The following is a 22,072-nucleotide window of genomic DNA, read 5'->3' on the forward strand; positions in this document are numbered from 1 at the left end:
ATCAACTGCTGCCTGAAGTGCGTAATTGATGTTATGTATCAATGTAGATATGATGGCATTAACTTCTTGTCTTTACGACAATCTAAGCAACAGCGATCGTTTCCCAACCCTTGACCGGGGCTACATCAAAAGTCATAAAATTAGCCTTTTGACAAGGCTTCGATTCTCAACATCCTATACTATAATACTCGAAGTTGTTGTTGTTGTCGCGGCCTTATGTATTTCCTGTTTTATTTCGGCGTTGCTGGTTTCTCTATCTCCTCCCGAGCCGTCGGCTCCGGGCAGTTGCGACCGGTGCCGTCGGCCGCAGGAGAGTATCCTACATCGAATGGCGCGGGTTTCGTCCCCTCTCCGCCTCCGTATCGACGTCGAGGACGAAAAAGAAAAATTAATTAGCTACATGCATAATGCATTTTTGTGCGTGACGAAAGAGCCGAGCGTTTCAATATTCACGGTACCTGCGCTGGCCTCCTGCTTTCTCGATCTTCCATCTTTTAGCTTGCAGAGACACTGGGGGATACTAAAGATGATGGTGCAGCGAAATCTCTGACATCTTCCGGCGGACGCGCACGCACACACACAATGTACCTCGCAGAACTCTATACACACTCTACACTGTGTGTATATAGTTCTGTGATGTACCTTTGCCTCCGCCTGTTACGTGTACTGAATGTATTGACGATAGTTACACGAATCTGTGTGTGCGTGATATGGACTACAAGGGCATTTACGTACAGTTCGCCATTATTGGCGTCCCCAAATGAAAACAACGAACGCTGGTTATGTAATTGTATTTTGCACAACTGCAGAATACTATATGCAGCTCAGGTACGTCATTTAGTTTGCTCGCCGTTTGCTCTCAAGTCCGGTGTCATTGTACGCAGACTGTTTAGGACGCGGCTAAATATATTTGCCGATCGTACCCTTACATATCAGATTACACGCGCAGCTGCGTCCATTCGTTTACTGCAGAGCTGCTGTAATCATACATATTCATAAGATGAGCGGACGTAGAGGAAAACCTCGCTTTGCCGACCGCCTATTTTTAAAATTGCAAGTGGAAATAGAATGTGTGGTTCTATGGTCTATCAAACCAAGTTTTGGTGACAAAAAAAAGAGGGAGCAAATGAAGACGAATGCAGTGATGTATATATTCTTCTTTCTTCCATAACATGGGAAAAATATTAAAGAAAAAAAATACGAGGTCGTGAGAACCTACTCACACGGGTGCCTATTAAACCTGATGACTATGATCTCCCCCTCCCCAAATAATAACAATGATGATGATAATAATAATAATAATAATAATAATGATAAGGATAATGATAATAATGATATAATAATAACAATAATAGGAGCAATAATTGTAGGCCTAATATTAATTATGATAATGTACAATCTGAAGCAGATGTAGTTCTATATTAATATGATATATCAAGCCAAGTTTTGGTGATTAAAAACAAAAAGGAGGGAGCAAAATTATGAAGATATATCTTATTTTTCTTTCATAACGTGGGGAAAAGAAACATGAAAAAAAAAACCCACAAAACAAACCGAGGCCTTGAGACCAGCCGTGGATTCCCGCGGGTGCCCGCGTGGATGCAAGAGCAGGGGGTAATCAAAGTCATAGTGTTAATATCTTCCCGTTTCGACGGGAACAACCTGTGGGCAGAACTTTCGGGGAATCTCATTTGCGTTTTTGGTAATTTTTCCCTGAATGTTTTTGTTTTTTGCCCTGCGGAGGTGGAAATGTGTGTGTGCGTGAGGGGGGAGGGGTGAGGGGCAACAAGACAACTGTTGGACTTCAACGGGTGCAAATAACCCCTCGAAACTCAAGTTCTATAATAAAAGCAAGTAGTGGCGGGAATGATCCCTACCAATGGACCGGATCGCCTGGCATTATATACTACAAAAATGTATTATAAAATTTCTGGGAAGGGTGGTCATTTAGAAGACAGCACAATTAACGAAAGAATGAGAAGACTTTTCTTTTTATTTCTTCAATAAAAATGTGCAAAATCGTATTATGAGAAAAAAAAAAATTAAACCCCTCAGACCCGTGGATTTCCACGGGTGCTGCTAGTCCTATACTATAATACTCGAAGTTGTTGTTGTTGTCGCGGCCTTATGTATTTCCTGTTTTATTTCGGCGTTGCTGGTTTCTCTATCTCCTCCCGAGCCGTCGGCTCCGGGCAGTTGCGACCGGTGCCGTCGGCCGCAGGAGAGTATCCTACATCGAATGGCGTGGGTTTCGTCCCCTCTCCGCCTCCGTGTCGACGTCGAGGACGAAAAAGAAAAATTAATTAGCTACATGCATAATGCATTTTTGTGCGTGACGAAAGAGCCGAGCGTTTCAATATTCACGGAACCTGCGCTGGCCTCCTGCTTTCTCGATCTTCCATCTTTTAGCTTGCAGAGACACTGGGGGATACTAAAGATGATGGTGCAGCGAAATCTCTGACATCTTCCGGCGGACGCGCACGCACACACACAATGTACCTCGCAGAACTCTATACACACTCTACACTGTGTGTATATAGTTCTGTGATGTACCTTTGCCTCCGCCTGTTACGTGTACTGAATGTATTGACGATGGTTACACGAATCTGTGTGTGCGTGATATGGACTACAAGGGCATTTACGTACAGTTCGCCATTATTGGCGTCCCCAAATGAAAACAACGAACGTTGGTTAATTATGTAATTGTATTTTGCACAACTGCAGAATACTATATGCAGCAGCTCAGGTACGTCATTTAGTTTGCTCGCCGTTTGCTCTCAAGTCCGGTGTCATTGTACGCAGACTGTTTAGGACGCGGCTAAATATATTTGCCGATCGTACCCTTACATATCAGATTACACGCGCAGCTGTGTCCATTCGTTTACTGCAGAGCTGCTGTAATCATACATATTCATAAGATGAGCGGACGTAGAGGAAAACCTCGCTTTGCCGACCGCCTATTTTTAAAATTGCAAGTGGAAATAGAATGTGTGGTTCTATGGTCTATCAAACCAAGTTTTGGTGACAAAAAAAAGAGGGAGCAAATGAAGACGAATGCAGTGATGTACATATTCTTCTTTCTTCCATAACATGGGAAAAATATGAAAGAAAAAAAATACGAGGTCGTGAGAACCTACTCCCACGGGTGCATATTAAACCTGATGACTATGATCTCCCCCTCCCCAAATAATAACAATGATGATAATAATAATAATAATAATAATAATGATAAGGATAATGATAATAATGATATAATAATAACAATGATAGGAGCAATAATTGTAGGCCTAATATTAATTATGATAATGTACAATCTGAAGCAGATGTAGTTCTATATTAATATGATATATCAAGCCAAGTTTTGGTGATTAAAAACAACAAGGAGGGAGCAAAATTATGAAGACGAAAATATCTTATTTTTCTCTCATAACGTGGGGAAAAGAAACATGAAAAAAAAAACACACAAAACAAACCGAGGCCTTGAGACCAGCCGTGGATTCCCGCGGGTGCCCGCGTGGATGCAAGAGCAGGGGGTAATCAAAGTCATAGTGTTAATATCTTCCCGTTTCGACGGGAACAACCTGTGGGCAGAACTTTCGGGGAATCTCATTTGCGTTTTTGGTAATTTTTCCCTGAATGTTTTTGTTTTTTGCCCTGCGGAGGTGGAAATGTGTGTGTGCGTGAGGGGGGGGGGGGAGGGGTGAGGGGCAACAAGACAACTGTTGGACTTCAACGGGTGCAAATAACCCCTCGAAACTCAAGTTCTATAATAAAAGCAAGTAGTGGCGGGAATGATCCCTACCAATTAATGGACCGGATCGCCTGGCATATACTACAAAAATGTATTATAAAATTTCTGGGAAGGGTGGTCATTTAGAAGACAGCACAATTAACGAAAGAATGAGAAGACTTTTCTTTTTATTTCTTCAATAAAAATGTGCAAAATCGTATTATGAGAAAAAAAAATAAAACCCCTCAGACCCGTGGATTTCCACGGGTGCTGCTAGTCCTATACTATAATACTCGAAGTTGTTGTTGTTGTCGCGGCCTTATGTATTTCCTGTTTTATTCCGGCGTTGCTGGTTTGTCTATCTCCTCCCGAGCCGTCGGCTCCGGGCAGCTGCGACCGGTGCCGTCGGCCGCAGGAGAGTATCCTACATCGAATGGCGCGGGTTTCGTCTCCTCTCCGCCTCCGTGTCGACGTCGAGGACGAAAAAGAAAAATTAATTAGCTATATGCATAATGCATTTTTGTGCGTGACGAAAGAGCCGAGCGTTTCAATATTCACGGAACCTGCGCTGGCCTCCTGCTTTCTCGATCTCCCATCTTTTAGCTTGCAGAGACACTGGGGGATACTAAAGATGATGGTGCAGCGAAATCTCTGACATCTTACGGCGGACGCGCACGCACACACACAATGTACCTCGCAGAACTCTACACACTCTACACTGTGTGTATAGTTCTGTGATGTACCTTTGCCTCCGCCTGTTACGTGTACTGTATGTAATGTCTTGACGATGGTTACACGAATCTGTGTGTGCGTGATATGGACTGCAAGGGCATTTACGTACAGTTCGGCGTCCCCAAATGAAAACAACGAACGTTGTTATTTAATTGTATTTTGCACAACTGCAGAATACTATATGCAGCTCAGGTACGTCATTTAGTTTGCTCGCCGTTTGCTCTCAAGTCCGATGTCATTGTACGCAGACTGTTTAGGACGCGGCTAAATATATTTGCCGATCGTACCCTTCTATATCAGATTACACGCGCAGCTGTGTCCATTCGTTTACTGCAGAGCTGCTGTATAATCATACATATTCATAAGATGAGCGGACGTAGAGGAAAACCTCGCTTTGCCGACCGCCTATTTTTAAAATTGCAAGTGGAAATAGAATGTGTGGTTCTATGGTCTATCAAACCAAGTTTTGGTGACAAAAAAAAGAGGGAGCAAATGAAGACGAATGCAGTGATGTATATATTCGTCTTTCTTCCATAACATGGGAAAAATATTAAAGAAAAAAAATACGAGGTCGTGAGACCCTACTCCCACGGGTACCTATTAAACCTGATGACTATGATCTCCCCCTCCCCAAATAATAACAGTGATAATAATAATAATAATAATAATAATAATAATGATAATGATAGGGGGCCTAATAATAATAATGATAATGATAATGATAATAATAATAATAAGGATAATGATAATAATAATATAATAATAACAATAATAGGAGCAATAATTGTAGGCCTAATATTAATTATGATAATGTACAGTCTGAAGCAGATGTAGTTCTATATGATATATCAAGCCAAGTTTTAGTGATTAAAAACAAAAAGGAGGGAGCAAAATTATGAAGACGAAAATATCTTATTTTTCTCTCATAACGTGGGGAAAAGAAACATGAAAAAAAAAAACACAAAACAAACCGAGGCCTTGAGACCAGCCGTGGATTCCCGCGGGTGCCCGCGTGGATGCAAGAGCAGGGGGTAATCAAAGTCATAGTGTTAATATCTTCCCGTTTCGACGGGAACAACCTGTGGGCAGAACTTTCGGGGAATCTCATTTGCGTTTTTGGTAATTTTCCCTGAATGTTTTTGTTTTTTGCCCTGCGGAGGTGGAAATGTGTGTGTGCGTGAGGGGGGGGGGAGGGGTGAGGGGCAACAAGACAACTGTTGGACTTCAACGGGTGCAAATAACCCCTCGAAACTCAAGTTCTATAATAAAAGCAAGTAGTGGCGGGAATGATCCCTACCAATGGACCGGATCGCCGGGCATATACTACAAAAATGTATTATAAAATTTCTGGGAAGGGTGGTCATTTAGAAGACAGCACATTAACGAAAGAATGAGAAGACTTTTCTTTTTATTTCTTCAATAAAAATGTGCAAAATCGTATTATGAGAAAAAAAAAATAAAACCCCTCAGACCCGTGGATTTCCACGGGTGCTGCTAGTTTTGAAACAAGATTGACAGGAGCGACAAGACTGCACTGAGGGACTACGATGCAGATTTTCGCTTTCAACCAACTCATTCTTTCTCTGATACTAATTGATTCTTTATACATCGGTTTTTGGTTGATAATTTACGTCCGAGGATTTCAAGTACTATGATGTCACCCTTTATTTAAAACATGGTATATACATGTATTGTAATCAAAAATTTCATAATGGTGGCAAGGTGGTGAAAATGATAGCCTCATGTTACTGTATAACTACGTAGGATCTATACTATACACGGACTTAGTCACGGCGGAAGCACACCCTCAATGACGAGAATCCACCAGAGAGGAATGAAATTCTACATGCACAATTGTTCAAGTTGATTTTATCAAACAAACAAACAAACAAAAAAAACATGTAAAATCAGGTAAAGTATTTGATGGAAGTTTAACCTCAACCGGATGAAAAAAGAAAGTGATGGACTTGCTTTCACCGAATATTGCCTACAGTACATGAACTTGAGCCATCACAGCTAGAGTTTGGTGCTGGCGATTATAAGAGAAGAAAATGGCGTGAGAGGATATGATTGTATTACGCCGTAAGTTTATTGCTTGGCTGGTATAGAAATTATCTTTGGGTCAGGAACTTTAAAACTCACGATGAATACGAAAAATGGGGATCCCGATGACAATATCATAATGGTGTTTTCCCTGTTTATTTTGTACTTTCACGAAGAGATGTGCACGAAAGCACTAGCGACCATTCAATCGAATACATAACGCAACAAGATAACGCACTTCAAAGATATAAACGCTTGTCGGAAGTCCACTTTTCACAGTTAGACTACATACGTTCAGGAAAATTGTACATAAAAAAAATCACCTGTATATTAACGGAATGGCTGGTTTCATTATAATGGTAGTTCGTATAGTTCTTAACTTGATCTCTTCACCGGGTGTGGAAAAGATCGACATGTATGGTTTCAATTTAAGCCTCGTTCACATAAGAAATCTCTTGAATATTTTTGTTTTTGTCATTTTTTTAAATTTTTCTTTCTTTGTCATATAAACAATATAAAAATCAATTCATTACAAGATAATACAACTTTCCTTATGACAACATTAATTCCACACTGTTAATATTACGAATGAAAAAGAAAGAATTTTGAATATAAAAAAGGAATCTGCATCTGCATGGTACTTACATACGTACACATACAGACACATGCACACAAACACTGTAATTTTTGTTTGATTACTGGACATGATCTCTGGGTCAAATTGGCCCCATTTTAAGCAGCACGTCTAGTAAAGATATCATGTTTGCGTATCATTGATTTGCAAAACTTCTTGTTTGCACATTCTAAGAATAAATACATAAAGACATATATTTCTACATTTACTCATTTCTATAGAAATTAGAACTTATTGTGCAACGAATGATACATTGGACAAAGTGCATGAACAGATTGACGAAAACACGTTAGCACAGAACAATACTTCTGGGCAATTTCAAAATCTCGGAGTAGTACGTTCACACTTTGAACAGACTAACAAATCATAATCATGGTAATAGCATCGGAAAATCTTTCTCGGCATCTTCAGGCTGACTACAGTACCAGTACGATGGTTCACACTATAAGCAACACAATAAGCAGTGATAACATGAAATGATTCATATCCTTCATTTTACACATACATTAGCCAAACGCAGAGTTTAGACATGTCAGTGACGTGGACAATCTAAAGGTAATCTTGTGTGGTTCAACGGTTACTTAAAGTTTACCCTGGTTATTTGTACTCTTCTCACTACTAGTCAACATGAATATAATTATGGATTTGAGTTTCCGTCAAAGAAAGCGTGTATGTAACAGAATTACAATCTTTTCGAACAAGACTACACCTATACCCAAGAGAAAATGTCCTTCACTACTTGCACGAATTTCTCAGACAAAAGAGGAAAGTTGTGGGGACCAACCATGAACTCCTTCAAACCCGGTTGATTTCGAAAGTGCTCAATAAAAGCCTGCACAGATGCGATGTCAAGGAGAAATAGAACAAACCAAACGCATAGAAGACAATAAGTAACTCTTGTAAAAATGCAGACAAATTGGTTATTAGGGGTTAGCGAGATAAAGTGTTCTTGAGATTTTAAGTTAAATCATAATTATAAGGTTAATAATGTACTTTGAAACAGTCACGTTGATGCCAGTATACAAAAACTGAATTAATCGTTAAAGGTCCTGTTTTCCTTTGGGAACTGAAGTAATTGTAAAAATGTTCGAGATATGACATTTAATGCATGTGTACGTCTCTTGTACCATGCACAAAACATACTACCACATGAAAAAAAAAATCGCGATAAAGCCTAAAATGTAAGGAAATATCTGTATTTTTCTCAATAAACTGTAACCGTATAGACGGTTTAGTCTGGAAACATTTTTATTGTAATTGTTCACATTTTATATTCAACAATTTAGACTTAACATCGATTTTACCGATTCAAATTTTACAGCGGTTGTTTCTATCCTTAACTCACATTTTAGAATTATTTTGAAGCACTAATGCTGAGTTTTTTGTTTCATCTGCAAATGGTAAATTATGCCTGCAAAAAACAATATCACTAACAAGGAGAAGCATGTCAAATATCCCAATCATGTCCAATAGTTCCCACAATGGTATTCTATACTTCATTCAGAAGTCATTTGTTCCACGCTTTACTTTACAAAATCCTTTAAAAATGTCGTCAAATGCCAATGGTTTGTTTGATAAAAACCGAAATGAAACAAACTTGTAATTGAAATTGAATTTGAGCTTACTCTGCACTTGGGGAAGTTGGCGAGCTCTTTCTCCAGGTCGGGATCGTCGCTGATGATGCTCACGGAATCGTAGAACACGATGTCCGCCATGGACAAGCAATCGCCGACCAGGAATCCAGACGAGTTGTCTGTCAATGTCTGGAAGATTTCAATGTATATTATATCATAATATATATATATATATATATATATATATACATATATATATATATATATATATGTGTATATAGGCCTATATATATATATATATATATAGGCCTATATATATATATATATACATATATATATATATACAAAAGTCACAGTTCAGTGTCTCACTGAAATCTAAACAGATTTGAATATGCAAGTGTGAAATTGATTGTATGATACAATCAATTTCACACTTGCATGTTCAAATATATATATATATATACATGTATATATATAGCGAAAACTTCTGACCACACGAGCAAACAGAGTTAAGGGTTTGGGACGAACACCGATCTAGGGCTTTCAATAGCTCAGTCGGTAGAGCACCGGTCTAGTAATCCGGAGGTCTCGGGTTCGAATCCCGATGAAAACCCATTTTCTTTGCTCAAAAAGTTTTCGCTGTTTATTATTACAATTGTTTCTGGTCAGTTTTTCCTTCCTTGTTTCAAAACATGTATATATATATATATATATATATATATATATATATATAATATATATATTTGTGTGTGTGTGTGTGAGTGAGTATCTTTCATCAATGGAAAAACTTACAAATTGCCTGCATCCATTTCGCCTGATTTTAACAAATAAGCTACAATAAGACTATAAACAGTTGATCATTCTGTTGACGACTTCCTTCTATATGTCGGATTATCTCCGAAGTATAATGACGTAAAGAGTCAGCCATGTTCGGTTTCTTGTTTGGTTTGATATAGTACTTCTACATAAAATCATCAATTAAGTAGCCTAACATCCAGCAGCATAACGTAATCAAGTCGACACCAAAACAGAGGGGAAATACAGTAATGCAGGAGTAAGAGTGGGTGTGTGTAACATCTGTAGATAAGGTGGTAGGTCTTAAATGTATCGGGGAAAAAATATGTCTTTCTGCCTGAATCTATGATGGCAAGTATAGAAAACCTCATATGAACGGTGTACAGACAGAGTTTTATGTGACCTTTTCAAAGACGGGAAGATACCGTTCCCTGGCTTCTTTGAGACCGCGCTGCAATTCTTGGTCCTTCCTCTCTGGCTCAAAGAATTTGAACATTACAAGGCCTGCCTTCAGCATGTCTCGGGCTCCATGCGACAACATTTCAATCCTAGAAAAGAAGAGATAACAGCTTTTTTCATGCCACGTCAAGTAACGTGACATTTTTGCATCCCTCTTCAGAAAGACAAAATTTCGCCTGAATAGACATGGCAAGAAGATCATTTTCTCTTTGCCTTTTTACGAGCTTGTATCTGGATAAGTCAAACACAGTTTCCACAACCTTTCACTCTTAAAATGAATGACAATGTATTACTAAATGTATAATTATATACTGTGACATTGCTAAGCGAAAGAAAGTGGACATGAAAGGATAAGATTACACCGGAAAGCATTACTCATGCTTTCCTAAAGTGGAAATAGTCACAATCACTATGCAAATTTATAAGATGAGGCGAGGCTTTAGTTTATCGTCCATTGACTTATATATAGACACGTTAATCAATTTCCATGCTTGAGGTCAACTCATTGCAGGGTACATTATCTTTGCAATGTTGGCTTTATAAGGGGAGAATTGTAGTCGGACCTATATTATGTCAGCTACCAAATACATGTCCTTTGTAACACACTTCTGTATACTATTTTATGAAGCCTGTGAGAAAATTGTGAAAATATTAAAATCAACACATTTTAATTTTTTTTAGCACAATGAAAGGGCACTTGACTCGCTTCTCTTAGAAAGCAGGGTGAACAAGAACCATTTACATAATATGTCAAGAACAATTAAGTCCAGGGAAATTGTACTTTTTGTGACTTTTTTTGTTGTGGGGGGGGGGGGGGTATTGCTCACTTGATCTCTTCGTCAGACGTCTTGCCCATGAGTCCTCCTTTCTTGCAAACATAGCGGATGATGCAATCACTCCCGATCAAATTTTTGCCGTCGATTTCGAGGAGAGGGATCTGTTTAAACATCAGTTTCCCGGCTTGACAAATAAAAGGGACCAGAAAAAGGAGAAAAGAAAGTCATGGCAAGAAGGCAATTTCCGGGACGTCTCCAAACATGGTGACAACTTATTTGACGTCGCCAAAATGCCTCCACGACATCTCTGATACGTCTACTTAGTCGCGGAGACGTCTCCACAACGTCTACACATCCTCGCCGCGTGTATAGGTGTCCATGGGTCTCCGCAAGTCGCGGACAAAATTAGTCTCCGCGACTTGGTCGCAACTAAGGAGACGTCGCGGAGACGTCTACGAGACCAACCGGAGACTATACAGTGCTATAGAAAAAGTCTCTGAAAAAATGGACATGTTCGATTCTCTCGCGATTCCCTGCATGGAGACCAGGCTAGTCCTGTCGCAGGGAACGTCACGGAGACGTCTCCGAGACCAGCGAGACTCGAGTCGCTACCAAATTATCTCCAATTTTTGTAGTCTTACAAACAGCAAGACAACTGAATATCTAGAGCCTTTAATAGTACTCACTCTCGATTAGTTTCAGAAAATCTTCTCTCGTCGCCAGGTAGGCATCCTCGTACTGAAGAGAAAAATACAAGACAGAGAGAGATGACGAAAAGATAAGAAAAAACAAATACACATTCATGAATATTAATCTGCAGCTGGTAGGCACGCAAAAGATAATGGCGCGGTTGGTGCGTTCCCTAATAATATTGAGAGGAGGTCCTGTGGTTCAGTGGATAAGACAAGGGACAATTATCACTTATACAAGGTCCCTGGTTCGAGTCAGCTAGCAACAGCCGTTGTGCCCCACTCTAAGTACGGCACCTTATCCTCACAGACTCGTCATTTAATTCAGTTCAGTTCAAATATATTTTTATTTTTCCACAAAGCATACATTTCTCTTGCTTTTGTCACAGAGAATAAGGAAAAAAGGGGGCAATATGAAATGAAGTGAACAGAGTATACAACAATAGTGAAGCGTTATAGTAATTATACATTGTAATACTGAAATGATCAGGATGAAGTGAACAATATGCAATATGCCCCCTCAAAAAAAAAATGGAGGGAGGGACCCGCTGAAAAAACAATGTTTGTAGAATGTGGGCCTCCGTGGGGAAAAAAAAAGATCAGTATATAAACATAAAAATTTTATGTTTAGTCAAAGAAGAAAACGGGTTTGAACAGCTTACATATTAATCTCCTAGCTCCGTAAGTATTCTATAGTAAACTAGAGAGGGGCCGTCAAAGGCGGCAGACCCACGCCTGAAGTACAAAGTCGGGGTAAACATAATGTGCATTCGGTCATCTACCAGAATTCGGTCACTTAATTGCCAGTGTGCTTTATCACCAGCCAGTGAGTTCTACCAAAGATCGTACACTGACATCGTTGACTGAGGTGTACGATCTTTGGTTCTACAGTCACATCACACGCAAAGTCACATCATTTCACATACGGTAACACTCATTCACAACAGGAAAGTCCTTTAGTCTCCTCCAAAAATCCATCAAATATCCCAAATTCCACCGTCAAAAGTGCAGAATCGGAACTTTTCCAAGCGCGCGCGAATTAAGTCCAGTTTTAAGAGTATTGTCTACGCGACGGGTCGCCGAAAAAGCGCTAAAAATCGAGAAATACGCCGTTTTCTTGCGGGATATTTTGATTATAGCAAGCCGAGAGTGTGATGATATCAAAGGTCGTATGAGTGTACGATCTTTGATGGTATCCACAAAAGCGCAAAAGAAAAACAAAATTTACGTACCCCCTAAGCAATTACCCCTATGATTAGTGTCTACGGGAATTATTCAATGCAAGGGTTGAATGCAAATGTCTACTGCACCAGTATTCGGTCACCAACGAGCGCCGCAACGTCCCCGATGCAATTTTGCACCAACAGTGTAGAGCGCGATGCATTGTCAGCGGCCTTGCACACGCATTGACATTGAGCGCACATATCGTGCAGTGTGACTGCGACCGAGCAAATGCTCCTCCAACGAAAAAAACAATCAATGTTAATTTGAAAAATCATCAAAATACGGGCCAGTTTGTGATGACGGAGAACGAACTTTCATAAATCTAGAAGGACATAGTCCCTCAAATAGGCCTAAACGTAAATTTCGGAATTCTTACGAACATTTGAGCAGCGAAGTCGGATCGTTTGGGAGTTTATGTTTTCGTATGGTAGCGGAAAATCGCAAAGTGAGAAACGGAAAATTTTCGGAGTGGTCACTACTAGTGGGGTCAAAACTTCAAGGTCACACAGAATTTGCAAGGGTCAACCGATTATCACCAAAATCTAATCGATTCTTTCCTACCATTATCCAAACATCCCCTGAACATTTCGTGCAAATCCGTTTACCCGTTCTCTTGTTATCTTGTACACAAACAAACAAACAAACAAACAAACAAACAAAAAACTAGAGAGGGGCCGTCAAAGGCGGCAGACCCACGCCTAAGTACAAAGTCGGGGTAAACATAATGTGCATTCGGTCATCTACCAGAATTCGGCCACTTAATTGCCAGTGTGCTTTATCACCAGCCAGTGAGTTCTACCAAAGATCGTACACTGAAGTGTACGATCTTTGGTTCTACAGTCACATCACACGCAAATCACATCATTACACATACGGTATTAACACTCATTCACGTACAGGAAAGTCCTTAAGTCTCCTCCAAAAATCCATCGAAAATCCCAAATTCCACCGTCAAAAGTGCAGAATCGGAACTTTTCCAAGCGCGCGCGAATTAAGTCCAGTTTTAAGAGTATTGTCTACGCGACGGGTCGCCGAAAAAGCGCTAAAAATCGAGAAATACGCCGTTTTCTTGCGGGATATTTTGATTATAGCAAGCCGAGAGTGTGATGATATCAAAGGTCGTATGAGTGTACGATCTTTGATGGTATCCACAAAAGCAAAAAAGAAAAACAAAATTTACGTACCCCCTAGGCAATTACCCCTATCATTAGTGTCTACGGGAATTATTCAATGCAAGGGTTGAATGCAAATGTCTACTGCACCAGTATTCGGCCACCAACGAGCTTCGCAACGTCCCCGGTGCAATTTTGCACCAACAGTGTAGAGCGCGATGCATTTTCAGCGGCCTTGCACACGCATTGACATTGAGCACGCATATCGTGCAGTGTGACTGCGACCGAGCAAAATGCTCCTCCAACGAAAAAAACAATCAATGTTAATTTGAAAAATCATCAAATATCAAAGGTCGTATGAGTGTACGATCTTTGATGGTATCCACAAAAGCAAAAAAGAAAAACAAAATTTACGTACCCCCTAGGCAATTAACCCTATGATTAGTGTCTACGGGAATTATTCAATGCAAGGGTTGAATGCAAATGTCTACTGCACCAGTATTCGGTCACCAACGAGCGCCGCAACGTCCCCGGTGCAATTTTCAGCGGCCTTGCACACGCATTGACATTGAGCACGCATATCGTGCAGTGTGACTGCGACCGAGCAAAATGCTCCTCCAACGAAAAAAACAATCAATGTTAATTTGAAAAATCATCAAAATACGGGCCAGTTTGTGATGACGGAGAACGAACTTTCATAAATCTAGAAGGACATAGTCCCTCAAATAGGCCTAAACGTAAATTTCGGAATTCTTATGAACATTTGAGCAGCGAAGTCGGATCGTTGGGGAGTTTATGTTTTCGTATGGTAGCGGAAAATCGCAAAGTGAGAAACGGGAAATTTTCGGAATGGTCACTATACCATGGGGTCAAAACTTCAAGGTCACACAGAATTTGCAAGGGCCAACCGATTATCACCAAAATCTAATCGATTCTTTCCTGTCATTATCCAAACATTCCCTGAACATTTCGTGCAAATCCGTTTACCCGTTCTCTTGTTATCTTGTACACAAACAAACAAACAAACAAACAAACAAACATACTGTAGCAGCTCAACTTTTCTCTGCTTCTTTCTCCTCCACAATCTCCTTCTCTCCGCTCCGACCTCTGATCTCCGTCTTCCACACATGCACTCTCACTCTCTCTCCTCCTCTCTCTGTGGGTCATTAATCCTCCCCGCTGGTTCTCTTCAAAACAATTCCAAGGTAACCGCTTGACAACACTGACCACTTGTTTGTTTCACTGTCTGATACCAGAGAGGTGAGTCACCTCCTGTACATGTATAAATATCGACTGCTCTTTGTGTGAAAATGCAGAGTGTATCACAATTTCGTCGTCGCCACATCAGTGACTGGCTCCCACAACTTGGTGCAGAGCCTCTAATAAACCATCCAATCTACAATGTACGCTGGGAGTGCTCGATGTCTTCATTTCCTATAGTGTATTCGACCTTAATTAATTAGTGAGTAGGTGTTGCTACCACTACACAATTATCATCAATACCACTCGCTAAATTGGTGACCCCGTATTACGAACAACAACGCAGCAATCATGACTGACACATCAACTCCAACCACGCCCGAGCTTGCCTCAACAATGGCTGCCGACACTACTGCCTCTCTGCACCTTGAGATGGATATTCCTGATTGCCTAAGTCTATCTCCCCTTTCTCGGAGCCGATTTTCTGCATCACTGTAATTTGCTTTTCGATATGCACCACTCAACTTTGCATCAACGGGATCGCTCCTTTTTCTCATCACCGGCCCGCTGCGGCGCTGCCACATGCACTCGACCAGCACGCGGCCACTCCCTCAATACATTCACCTAAAGGACTTTCCCTCGATCTCGTGCACGCATTTCATCGACACACATATCGACATTTCAACCACGCCTCTCTAGTCATGAGCTACTCCCCTACTCAACTGGTTCTCTGAACCATGTTACGCTTACTGCCGGGGAAATTCATCGCGCCCTGACGAACTGACATTTATTCGACGATTTCGACCTGCCATCACTTACGCCGGCAAATACGCTCATTTTTTGTACGTCACAACGCAGTCGACGACGACATCGCCCGCCACGCCAACGCCAATCGATTTCGAACATGCCATCGCAACGAGCACGCTGCATGTTTTTGCCCGCCATGATGACGCCCGCCGTCTACTCACCCGCCGCACGCCTCGACGGTTCCTTCGGCAGGCACGCACGATCGACATCCACGAACGCCTAATCGCCGCACTGACACCGACACCTGCCAGCATTGTCTCCGCCTTCAACCGCACTACGCCATTCGAATCGCTCGAACTCTCGACACGATATGATACGAATTGCTCAACAGCTGTCGCTTCGACACGGTACGACACACCGCGGTACGAATCGCTCAACTCTCGCAACGCCACGATACGACTCGACGTCGCCGACCGTTGCCGCATCGACCATCACGAACTCTCGATCGCCCTCCGCCTAACTTTGGCTCGACCTCGAACACATCGCGCATCGGCTTCTACCGGCACGACTCGCTGCTGCCGCTGGCCATCTCGCGCTTGCCGACTATCAACACGACATCTCCAGGCGACTCACTGTCCTGTCGAGAGACCGTTGATAGCTGACAATCTGACATCGACATCGCATCCGTTCATCCCGACTCTCGCCCACGCCACGTCCTACTCACTACAGTCTTCGTCAACCGCGATAGCCGGACTTACCCGAGCACGTTATAATCGCAAGCGATAAAAAGACTCAGTCATATTCAGGACATTCGTGTTGGACACTCATTTCACCGTTTGTATCGTGATTACTTTATCATGTCTGTCAAGTAAGCATCACCTTGCACATTTCAATTGTACTATGATCTGATGATCATGCTTTAATTCTCTAAATTTCTATGTTGCCTTTCGATATGCGATAACACGGTTTATAAACACTGCCTGCAACGACACGCGTCAAACTGCCAGTGATTATTTTTGTATCGTCATCTTGAAACGAAAACATGTAAATTGACAGAATTATTGTGTGCAAATTCCAATTGTTCATACGTTTACCAAATCCCATGCATTTTAATTGTAAATGACGCATACAATTTGATAAGTTCATTGCTTTGAAACGATTCAGCATAATTGACATTTGTTCGTTTGCATTTCTCGAACCACGTTCACTTTGGCATTGTCATGTATACGATTACATAGCGCGTTTCATGCCTTACAACGGTTCACGAAATTTAACATTTGAACGAATGTTAGCATGTACGTTTTCCAAACCATTCAGTACGTTTTATAATTTCTACATGTGCTCTAGCCTCGCTGCATACTTTTACATTTTCTATCGTTCACATCTCTCCTTCACCTTTCGAGAAGCTCACTAGGGGGGAGCTACTGTAGCAGCTCAACTTTTCTCTGCTTCTTTCTCCTCCACAATCTCCTTCTCTCCGCTCCGACCTCTGATCTCCGTCTTCCACACATGCACTCTCACTCTCTCTCCTCCTCTCTCTGTGGGTCATTAATCCTCCCCGCTGGTTCTCTTCAAAACAATTCCAAGGTAACCGCTTGACAACACTGACCACTTGTTTGTTTCACTGTCTGATACCAGAGAGGTGAGTCACCTCCTGTACATGTATAAATATCGACTGCTCTTTGTGTGAAAATGCAGAGTGTATCACAATTTCGTCGTCGCCACATCAGTGACTGGCTCCCACAACTTGGTGTAGAGCCTCTAATAAACCATCCAATCTACATGTACGCTGGGAGTGCTCGATGTCTCCATTTCCTATAGTGTATTCGACCTTAATTAATTAGTGAGTAGGTGTTGCTACCACTACACAATTATCATCAATACCACTCGCTAAAATACAAACAAACAAACAAACAAACAAAAAACAAACAAACAAACAAACAAACAAACAAACAAACAAACAAACATACGGAACCCTTTACATAACCCCCTGCCGATTTTCATCGGCGTGGGTAACAAACAAACTAGAGAGGGGCCGTCAAAGGCGGCAGACCCACAAAGTCGGGGTAAACATAATGTGCATTCGGTCAGCTACCAGAATTCGGTCACTTAATTGCCAGTGTGCTTTATCACCAGCCAGTGAGTTCTACCAAAGATCGTACACTTCAGTGTACGATCTTTGGTTCTACAGTCACATCACACGCAAATCACATCATTTCACATACGGTAACACTCATTCACAACAGAAAAGTCCTTTAGTCTCCTCCCAAAATCCATCGAAAATCCCAAATTCCACCGTCAAGTGCAGAATCTGAACTTTTCAAGCGCGCGCGAATTAAGTCCAGTTTTAAGAGTATTGTCTACGCGACGGGTCGCCGAAAAACGCTAAAAATCGAAAAAAAAAAACCGTTTTCTGATATTTTGATTATAGCAAGCTGAGAGTGTGATGATATCAAAGGTCGTATGAGTGTACGATCTTTGATGGTATCCACAAAAGCGCAAAAGAAAAACAAAATTTACGTACCCCCTAGGCAATTACCCCTATGATTAGTGTCTACGGGAATTATTCAATGCATGGGTTGAATGCAAATGTCTACTGCACCAGTATGCGGTCACCAACGAGTGCCGCAACGTCCCCGATGCAATTTTGCACCAACAGTGTAGAGCGCGATGCATTTTCAGCGGCCTTGCACACGCATTGACATTGAGCGCGCATATCGTGCAGTGTGACTGCGACCGAGCAAATGCTCCTCCAACGAAAAAAATAATCAATGTTAATTTGAAAAATCATCAAAATACGGGCCAGTTTGTGACGACGGAGAACGAACTTTCATAAATCTAGAAAGACATACAAGTAGTCCCTCAAACAGGCCTAAACGTAAATTTCGGAATTCTTACGAACATTTGAGCAGCGATCCGAAGTCGGATCGTTTGGAGTTTATGTTTTCGTATGGTAGCGGAAAATCGCAAAGTGAGAAACGGGAAATTTTCGGAGTGGTCACTATACCCATAGGGTCAAAACTTCAAGGTCACACAGAATTTGCAAGGGTCAACCGATTGTCACCAAAATCTAATCGATTCTCAAACAAACAAACAAAAACAAACAAACAAACAAACAAACAAACAAACATACGGAACCCTTTACATAACCACCTGCCGATTTTCATCGGCGTGGGTAACTAGCCACTGCACTGGGCAGCCCTGCGTGACTTATCACCAGCCTGTGAGTTCTACCAAAGATTGTACACTTTTAGTGTACGATCTTTTGTTCTAAAGTCACATCACACGCAAATCACATCATTTCACATACTAGAACACTCATTCACAACACGAAAGTCCTTTAGTCTATTCCAAAAATCCATCGAAAACCCCAAATTCCACTGTCAAAAGTGCAGAATCGGAACTTTTCCAAGCGCGCGTTTTAAGAGTAACATGTTAGGGTCTACGGGTCGCTGAAATAACGCTAAAAATCGAGAAATACGCCGTTTTCTTGCGGGTTATATAGCAAGCCGAGAGTGTGATGGTATCAAACGTCGTATTCAGTGTACGATCTTTGATGGCATCCACAAAAGCGAAAAAGAAAAACAAAATTTACGTACCCCCTGGGCAATTACCCCCCTACGGCAATTATTCAATGCAAGGGTTGAATGCAAATATCTACTGCACCAGTATTCGGTCACCAACGAGCGCCGCAACGTCCCCGATGCAATTTTGCGCCAACAGGGTAGAGCGCGATGCATTTTCACCGGCCTTGAACACGCATTGACAATGCGTGCGCATATCGTGTAGCACAGTGTGACTGGGACCGAGCAAAATTATTTCATGATTGAGGAATGCTCCTCCAACAAACAAACAAAAAAAGAATCAATGTTAATTTGAAAAATCACCAAATACGGGACAGTTTGTGACGACGGAGAGCGAACCCCGAACTTTCATAAATCAAGAAGGACATAGTTCCTCAAATAAACGTAAATTTCGAAATTCTTACGAATGGTGTTGAGCAGCGAAGTTGGATCGTCTTACGAACAGAGTTGCATGCAGCGAAGTCGGATCGTTTGGGAGATACGCTTTTGTATATGGCGCGCCGATCGACCAACAACACTGTTTATCGGCGATAAACACTGTTTATCGAGCGATAAACACTGTTTATCGAGCGATAAACTGTTTATCGAGCGATAAACTCTGTTTATCAAGATGAAGCTCTGTTTATCACACCTTTATCAACTGATAAACAGAATTTTTCTCGATAAACACCGTTTATCGGCGGTCGATAAACAGTGTTTATCACAAAAAACTCTGTTTATCGGTCGATCGATAAACATAGTTTTCGTCGATAAACACTGTTTATCACTTGGTCGATAAACATAGTTTTTCTCGATAAACACTTTATCACTTGGTCGATAAACATAGTTTTTCTCTGTTGATAAACAGTGTTTTTCGTTCGATAAACACTGTTTATCGCCGATAAACAGTGTTTTTTCAGTGTTTATCGCCGATAAACAGTGTTTTTCGGCGATGAACAGTTAATCGGCATTATTGATCAAATGGCGCGCCATATTTGTATGGTAGCGGAAAATCGCAAAGAAACGGAAAATGTTCGGAGTGGTCACTATACCATGGGGTCAAAACTTCAAGGTCACACAGAATTTGCAAGGGTCAACCGATTATCACCAAAATCTAATCGATTCTTTCCTGTCATTATCCAAACATTCCCTGAACATTTCGTGCAAATCCGTTTACCCGTTCTCTTGTTATCTTGTACACAAACAAACAAACAAACAAACAAACATACAAACAAACAAACAAACAAAAAACAAACAAAAAACAAACAAACAAACAAACAAACAAACATACGGAACCCTTTACATAACCCCCTGCCGATTACATCGGCGTGGGTAACAAACAAACAAACAAACAAACATACGGAACCCTTTACATAACCCCCTGCCGATTTTCATCGGCGTGGGTAACAACATAAATATGGCTCTGCTGGCGGGTTTGGAACACGTACCTGTGTTCACAGACCTCACCTCTATTTTGGCGGCAGCCAGTGCGATCCGTATGGCTGACGAAAATCCCCTGCTAGCTGTGTATGTTAACCGTGGTTTCGAGTCCGCCATGACCGTTGCCGATGGTACGAATATGAAGAAAGCAAACACAGCACGCTGAGCACACGACACAACAGGGCAGTCCTATGATCTCACGTTGCCAATTTGATTACACACACCAGCTCCTTTTGGCCCCTTTCTTTATCTTCTTTTTTTCAACATTTGTCACGAGAAAGTCCAGGGGCCTAGTGCATAAAACTTTTTATTTGAGAAAAACTCACTGGTTGATTTTTAACAGAAGTTTTTCATGTGTGAAAGTTAAGGACTATGTAACATCATAATATATAAGCTGAGTTTTAAGTCCTTAGGCCAAAAAAAAAAAATTGTTGTATTGGCGTAACATGAGATTTTCAAATAGGGTCGGTCGGGTGGATTTTTTTTTTTTTTGCTACCTGCATTTTACGTGTAAAACTCGTGCTCAGCTCAGTAAACAGTTACAACTGCTGCACCGAATGTGCTGTGTTCATCTATTCTACAAATCATTTATGAGGCCGATATTACTGGAATTATACCCCTTCACAGAATTTAAAGATGTTGAAATCCCACTTCATTTCATATTTTTCACTTCATATTTTACTATTTTGACTTAGATAAGATAGATGCAAATTGACCCATATGTACGATCTTTTCATCGCACACGGCGATCTCTATTACATTCCCACATATACAGATTCGTGTAAGTTCTCCACACAAGAAACCTATGGCAAAACTGTGCACAATACATCGCAGTCTGAATGCTACGTATACACTGAATAAATCTTGTTAGAGTACGTGTCCGTGTTGGAAACAGATGACGTACTGATCAAGGAAGGCTTAAGCGAGGCGCTAGATCTCTCCCTCGTACATCCGATATCCCCAGAGCCGTTTCCACTTCCGGGTTTGTGCGATCGCGATCGCAATCAACAAGATATTTGATATCGATAGCAAAAAAAAAATAATAAAAAAACATGGGGTCGGCGGAATTTTTAGGGTCGGGCGGGTTACGCCAATGCAACAATTTTTTTTTTTTTTTGGCCTTATCAGAGTTCTTTTTTTTTTTTTTTTTTTTTTTGTAAAGTCATGTGCATTGCACTACACTGGGCGCCCCGTCGCAACATAATTCAGGTCACGCTCCTGCGGAAAAAAAAAAGATCAATTTTCCCTTAGATACGCGTGTTAACAATAATGAAATGAAAAAGAAAATAATGAATGGTTCAATTATGTCGAAATTATATTCTATGATTTTGTTCTGATTGGTCAATGTTTCTAG

The 22,072-nt window shown here is 41.1% G+C and overlaps 1 protein-coding gene across 1 annotated transcript; it reads right to left on the bottom strand.

Annotated features, from left to right (window-relative positions):
• Nucleotides 1–6,834: 6,834 nt before the first annotated feature.
• LOC139737253 (glutathione S-transferase alpha-4-like) lies at nt 6,835–20,841 on the bottom strand. Its single transcript, XM_071647929.1, has 6 exons — nt 20,746–20,841; nt 11,430–11,481; nt 10,795–10,927; nt 9,912–10,056; nt 8,765–8,902; nt 6,835–7,971 (listed from the first exon to the last, which is right to left on the bottom strand). Exons 1-6 carry the CDS (start codon nt 20,833–20,835, stop codon nt 7,849–7,851), a joined length of 681 nt encoding a protein of 226 aa, XP_071504030.1. The 5' UTR covers nt 20,836–20,841; the 3' UTR covers nt 6,835–7,848.
• Between the last annotated feature and the right edge of the window lie 1,231 nt (nt 20,842–22,072).

Source organism: Diadema antillarum, unplaced genomic scaffold (genome assembly GCF_040938485.1).
Source record: "Diadema antillarum isolate AM-2024a unplaced genomic scaffold, OU_Dant_1.0 seq00000687_RagTag, whole genome shotgun sequence".
In the NCBI taxonomy this organism is placed as follows: domain Eukaryota; kingdom Metazoa; phylum Echinodermata; class Echinoidea; order Diadematoida; family Diadematidae; genus Diadema; species Diadema antillarum.

Excerpts from the sequence above, each read along its gene's own strand:
- LOC139737253 (XM_071647929.1), bottom strand. The coding sequence starts at position 20,835 with ATGGCGGACTCGAAACCACGGTTAACATACACAGCTAGCAGGGGATTT. Across the intron at positions 10,928-11,429 it reads TTTTCTGAAACTAATCGAGA|CCGGGAAACTGATGTTTAAA; the intron begins GTGAGTACTATT and ends TTATTTGTCAAG. Across the intron at positions 7,972-8,764 it reads CCAACTTCCCCAAGTGCAGA|GCTTTTATTGAGCACTTTCG; the intron begins GTAAGCTCAAAT and ends GCATCTGTGCAG.